This window comes from Arachis ipaensis, chromosome B6 (assembly GCF_059453495.1).
Source record: "Arachis ipaensis isolate K30076 ecotype BB chromosome B6, ASM5945349v1, whole genome shotgun sequence".
Lineage (NCBI taxonomy): Eukaryota > Viridiplantae > Streptophyta > Magnoliopsida > Fabales > Fabaceae > Arachis > Arachis ipaensis.
The window spans coordinates 31,489,489-31,496,334 of NC_142441.1; the positions used below are offsets into that span (position 1 = coordinate 31,489,489).

A 6,846-nucleotide genomic window follows, 5' to 3' on the forward strand; every position below is an offset into this window, starting at 1 on the left:
TATGATCTCACAGCACTTGAGTGGGACACAGAGTTTAGATGCTTACTGTCCAGAAACAGCGTATGAAATAGACGCTAGTGATAACGCCTAGACCACAATGGAGAAGGTAAACTACATGGGAAACTCCTCCAGAACCTCCAACAATAATCCCTATTCAAATACTTTCAATTAGGGATGGAGGAACCACCCCAATTTTGGGTAGAAAGATCAATAGAAGCCTCAACAAGGCTTCAATAATAATCAAGGTGGAGTGAACCAGAACCGGTTCAACAACAAACCATTCCAACACTCTCAGCAATAGATGGAGACTCCTACACAAAGTCTCTTTGATCTGGTCATTATTGTCTCTAATCTCTCCAAGACCACGCACAGTTTCATGATAGAAACGAGTCCTCCATTCGGAACTTGGAAATTGGTCAGCTGAGCAAGAGGATCCCAGAAATCCCTTCCAACCCTCTTCCAAGTAACATAGAAGTAAACCCAAGGGAAGAATTCAAGGCCCTCACTATGGAAGTTATGACCGAACCCAAAGAGGAGCCTGCTATTAAGGAGCTCAAGAAAATCAGAGCTCATGAAGAGACTGATAACGTCACCTTGCACGTCCCTTTACTGGAAGAGGAACCTGAGGAATACACCTCTTTGACGAGGATGAGGAGTCCATGGAAGAGCAAATTGCTCGGTTCCTAGCAATCCTCAGGAAGCTATAGGCCAACTCTTCTCATACAGAGGCGTTGGAGGAGGAAGATGAGCCTATGGTACTGGATAAGGAGTGTAGTGCCTTGGTCCAGAAGAAGCTCCCTCAAAAGCTACTGGATCCTGGAAGCTTTCTGATTCCCTGTACTATAGGGACTATCACTTTTGAGAAGGCACTATGTGACCTTGGCTCAAGCATCAACCTGATGCCTTTATCTGTAATGAAAAGGCTGGGAATTCTGGAGGTGCAGCGTGCCAAGATCTCATTAGAGATGGCAGACAAGTCCCTAAAAAGGGCATATGGCATGGTGGAAGATGTCCTAGTGAAGGTTGAAGACCTTTACATCCCTGCTGATTTTGTAATCTTAGACAATGGGGAGGATAGAGATGAATCCATTATCATTGAAAGGCCTTTTCTAGCTACTTCTAAGGCCTTAATTGATGTGGAAAGAGGAGAGCTAGTTCTTAGACTATATGAGGATTATATCTTGTTCAAGATTCCCAACCCTCAATCTCCCTCTAACAAAGGAGGTTCCATTGTGCAACACGTAGTGTTTCAACCTTCCCTCTCAGTGTAGAGCTTTACAGAGCCCCTAGACACCAACTTTAAGTTTGGTGTTGAGAAACCATCATCAAGCACTAAGAAGGAAGGCACTCAAAAGAAGATACCTAAAGGCTAGAGGGATAAGAAGATCCCCATTGAAAACCTCTCACCTGGCATGAGAGTTGTCTTCAGTAAGAGTCTAGTCATTCCACATATAGTGAATCATATCCTGTCTCTAGAGCATGTGGAGCTCATTCATGAGAGCACATGAAGAAAATTCACTGTGAGGGGTGAAGATATGAGCCCCTACCTACCTCCATAAGGGAGCTGTCTGTCAAGCTAACGACGGTAAAGAAGCGCTTGGTGGGAGGCAACCCAACCATGATTAGAGTACTATTGTTTCCTTTCTTTTGTTTATTCTCATTTGATTTTGTTTTAGTTCATTCTCTATAGTTTTTCCTTTGCTTTTTGACGTTTGTGATCATGTGCAGCACTCAGAATAGTGACAAAAATATTCAGAACTAAAAACAGAACGCTCTGGAGAGAGCCTCTTACTGGCATTGAACGCCAGATAAAGAGAAAGCTGGGCATCCAATGCCCATAAAGGAGCTAAGAAGCTTCTCTCTTTGATCCCCTCTGGGCATTCAACACCCATTGAGGAGGAATAGCTGGCATTGAATACTAGCCAGGGAGCAATGCTGGGTGTTCAATGCCCTAAAGGGAGCAGCCAGGCCTGCATTGTGACCCCCCTATGGGCGTTGAACGCCAGGTAGGGGGCAGGCTACTCGAGTTTGGAAGCTTCTCAGCTAGTGGGTCCCACTCGCATATCTTAGCAACCCATCCACTCGCACATCTTAGCATGCACCGAGGACGGTGCAATCTTTAAGTGTAGGGAGGTCGATACCGATCTCCATGGGTTAGTTATTTCCTTCTCAACACCAATATTTTACTTTATTTGTTAGTTCATTGTTGCATTTGCATGTTTGATTGCATGTTGTTATGCATTTAGCTACTACTTGGTTAAAGTAATGAGTTTCTTTTTCAAAACCTTTTTATAGCATTTCACTAATTTGAATTAAACTTTTCGAAAAACTTGTTTGAAGAAATATTATACTGAAACATGATTTAGAGCTCAAACACACAAAACCAGTAAGATTTTGAGCCTATTTGATTGGTTATATTTTACCAACCAATATTTTATTTTTGGTGTGTATTTTTCTCTCTAAAATTGTGATCTTTGTCTTGCTTAATTCTATATTTCCATTGTTTGATGTATGCATGCACTTATATGATTGAGGCCTTTGTTTCACTAAGCTTACATACCCATATGGCCTTAACCTCTCATTATCCTTTGCAAACCAATTTGAGCCTATTTTACCCCTTTTATTCTTTACTTTAGCACATCATTAACTCTAAGCGGAAAACAATAATGTCCTTAATTTGAATCCTTGGTTAGCTTAGACTAGTGAGAGTGCTTATGATTTAAGTGTAGGGAAATTGGGTTTGGAAACATTTGGTTTGAGAATTGAGTATGTTAGAATTTTCTGAAAATGTGAAAGAATGTTCAGAATATGTTCATGCATTCAATAATTTAATCATATGCATTGAGAAAAATAGAAGGAAAAAAAAAAGAAATAGGCATATTTCAAAAAAAAAAAGAAGAAAAGAGAAAAAGAAAAGAAAAAAAAAGAGCAAATAAGTAAAAGGGGACAAAAATGCCCCAAAGTATATGGTGAAAGCAATGCATATGAGTTGTACTTGAAATTAGAATGCATGAATATGTGGAAAATATGGTTAATGGATAGTTAGATGTGGTATAATGATTACATGGATTGTCTTAAGTTAGGTAGAAAGTTTAAGTTAATTAAGGATTCAGATTTTAGTCCACTTGACCAAATACAATCCTACCTTGACCCTAACCCCATTACAACCCTTAAAAGATCTCTTGATATGTGTATCTGTGCATTAAATTAGTGTTGATTAGTAGAAGAAAAGCAAGCCTTAGAAAGCAAGGTTAGTAGAGAATTGAGAGATCGAACCTTAAACACTTGAGTGATTAGAGTGCATACACTTCCAGTGAGGGTTCGATGCTCGATTTCTTGTTCCCGGCTTTTGATAAACCACTATTTTATGGTTTATCTTGTGCTCAATTTAATGGATTTTATCAATCTTTCATACACTTATTCATATGATTTGCATGAGTTTACGTTTTCCTTCCTGATTTTGTGCTATGATTGAAAACATGCTTCTTTGGTCTTAATTTTGATATGTTTAACCCTCTCTTATTACTATTCGATGCCTTGATATGTGCGTTAAGTGATTTCAGGATTTACAGGGCAAGAATGGCTTGGAGGATGGAAAGGAAGCATGCAAAAGTGGAAGGAATACAAGAAGTTGAAGGAACTGCAAAGCTGTCAGCCTGACCTTCTCGCACTAAAACCGTCATAACTTGAGCTACGGAGGTCCAAACGACACGGTTCTAGTTGTGTTAGAAAGCTAACGTCTGGGGCTTCGATTTGATATATAATATGCCATAGTTTCCCTGACACTAGGCGATGCAAACGCGTGCTCCACGCGGACGCATCGCAGTGACGAAAATCAGCTTGGCAGATTTCTTCTCCAGCGATTTCTCGGCTGTTTTCGACCCAGTTTATGGCCCAGAAAACACAGATTAGAGGCTATAAAGTGGGGGAATCCATTCATACATAATCGTCAGCTCATAATTCATAATTTTTAGTTTTAGATGTAGTTTTTAGAAGGAGAGGTTCTCTCCTCTCTCTTAGGATTTAGGATTAGGATTAGGATTCCTCTTAAAGGAATTAGGATTTCTTATTATTTCAACTTCTTCTCAGGTTCAATATTCCTTTTATATTTTTATTTATTCTAATGCTTTTATTTGTATCTGACTCATGTTACCAATTTGGCTTATGAACTCTTTATGTTTAGATTGATTTTCTCTTATTAATGCAATTGAGGTATTTCAGATTTATGATTCTTATTTGGTTTAGCTTTTTATATTCTTGGCTTTAATTGATTAACTGGATATTCTTGAGTTATCAAACTTATCGTGATTGTTAATTGTTATTTTTGCTAATTGAATTGAATTCCACTAACTCTAGTCTTTCCTTAGGAGTTGGCTAGGACTTGGGGATCTAACTAATTAGTCCACTTGACTTTCCCTTGCTTTCGTAAAGGTTAACTAAGTAGGATTAAACTCAATTCTCATCACCATCGATAAAGATAACTAGGATAGGACTTCTGAATTTTTATACCTTGCCAAGAGTTTATTTTATAGTTATTTATTTATTTTTCTTGTCATTTAAATTACCTGTTCCTTATTTTAAAAATCTCCCAATTTACAAGACTCATAACCAATAATAAGAACACCTCCCTGCAGTTCCTTGAGAAGACGACCCGATATTTAAATACTTCGGTTATCAATTTATTTAGGGGTTTGTTACTTGTGACAACCAAACGTTTGTACGAAAGGATTTTCTGTTGGTTTAGAAGCTATACTTACAACGTGATCATAATTGTGAATTTCTTTACCGATAGAAAATCCAGTTCGTCAAAATGGCGCCGTTGCCGGGGAATTGCAAACGTGTGCCTTATTATTGGTTATTGTAAATATTAGCTTTTAAATTGATTTATTTTCGAAAAACAAAATATTTTTCAGATTTTTAATTTAAATTTCTTTTATCTTATCTTATCTTAGTTTTAAATTTCGAAATTCAAATTTTTTCAAAAAATCATATCTTTTTAAAAAATCTTATCTTATCTTATTTCAAATTCAAATTTTAAATTTCAAAATTCAAAATTCAAAATTCAATTTTCAAATTTCAAATCTTTTATCTTATTTATTTTATTTTATTTTATTTTCCTTTGCTTGTTTATTTGTTTTTATTTTTAATTTTTATTACCTTCTATGAATTCTCACCCCTTTGGCTATGAGTTTGGTTACAGTCATGTTACAAGAAGAGGAGATTACAATGAAAGCTTGGGTTATGGATGGGACAATCAAAGATGGGAGGAGCCATAAGGATTTGATCAACCCTCTTGGCGACAACCACCTCCAAGGCACTATCAACAACCATTCTATGATGCGCACCAAGATAATGGTTATGGTGGACCTTTTCGTGACAATCAACACCCACCACAAAATACCTATGAACCTTCTCCTCCACGTAATTTTGAAGCACCATACTCACAAGTCCCTTACCACTAAACACCACCATATGACCCTAACCTATATCCACCACACCAACCACCATATGAACCACACCTAGAACCACCACCTCAATATTCACCATCTCCATATCCTTATCAAGAAGAACTACCTCTGTATTATGAGCCCTCTCTCCCAACCAATGAACCCTCATATCCACCCCAATCTCCAATGGATGACAAACTTCGTGTTCTTCTTCATGGGCAAGCGAAGATGCAAAGGAGTGTACTGGAACTCACGACTGCCTTAACCGTGGTAGTAAATAAATTAGCTTCTCGACATCTGGACACTCAAGGAACTCCCGTGGCTGCATGTGGAGAATCAAAAGAAGAGCGTAGCATGAAGGAGACACTAGAAACTTCGGTAGACAATGAGGAACATGGCTTTGTATTGGAACAAGTGGAGGAAGCCATAATAGTTGCAGAAGAAGAAGTGGTTGCAGACTTAGGAGATGCTGAACCTCCATGGGAAAGTCAGGTTATAGAACCTCCTTCCAAGGCGATTAAAATTGATGCTGAGGAGGGTGTACAACCTCCAAGGCATATCATGGTTGAAGACTTGGAAGAGGTTGGTCAAGAGATGGAGATTAAAGAAGAAGAAGCATAGCCTCCCATGCCCTTGGTGAGCAATGAAGAAGAGATTGGATTAGAAGAAAGCTACCAAAAGGAAGAGGTTGATATTGACGAAACTTGCAAAGAGGTGGAAGTTGTCAGAGAAGAGCACAAGGGAGTGGAGCTTGCAAATTCGTTAGAAATACCTCCCCCTAAGTTTCCATCATCATTCATAACATTCAAGTGGGTAAAATTCATATCCCTTAGCTTTCTAATTCCACTTGAATATGGGCTACTGGAGACGGATGGTCAACTTAGAGCTCTTTGTGGCATTAAGAGTAAGAGGAAGATGGTTAGTGGTTGGAGTTGTCAAGCAAGGTTCAACATGGTTGTGTGCTCAAAGTTTAAATACAAGGGTTGGTGTAAAGCTCAACTGAATGGGTCTAGGAAGTTGTTTGGCCACCTTAGTGAGAATTCAAATTGCTTGCTACCCGGATGGAATCATAATGATCAACAAGAAGACGGGTGCAAAAGCAAGATTTGGGACCCCGGAATTCATTCTCGCAATCAACACTCTTGGGGCCTTGTCACTTGCTTTAACTTACTTGAAGGATTTTTGCGCCTAGTTTGGGATCCCGGAGGCTGTTGGCATTCCAAACATTCGTGGAGATTTCTGGATGAATTCAAGCACAAGCCACCATAACAGGAAGCTCATCAAATGTCCAACTTAAGGACTTTAACTAAAAGTGCTAGGTGGGAGACAACCCACCATGGTATGATCGTTCCTTTTTCAACTATAATTTTATTTAGTTTTGTTTATTTTTGAATTTTAT

At 38.6% G+C, this 6,846-nt stretch overlaps 1 protein-coding gene across 1 annotated transcript; it reads left to right on the plus strand.

The window, feature by feature from the left end:
- The first annotated feature begins 752 nt into the window (after nt 1–752).
- On the plus strand, nt 753–1,271 carry LOC107646846 (uncharacterized). Its single transcript, XM_016350995.1, has one exon. It carries the CDS (start codon nt 753–755, stop codon nt 1,269–1,271), a length of 519 nt encoding a protein of 172 aa, XP_016206481.1.
- Nucleotides 1,272–6,846: the final 5,575 nt, after the last annotated feature.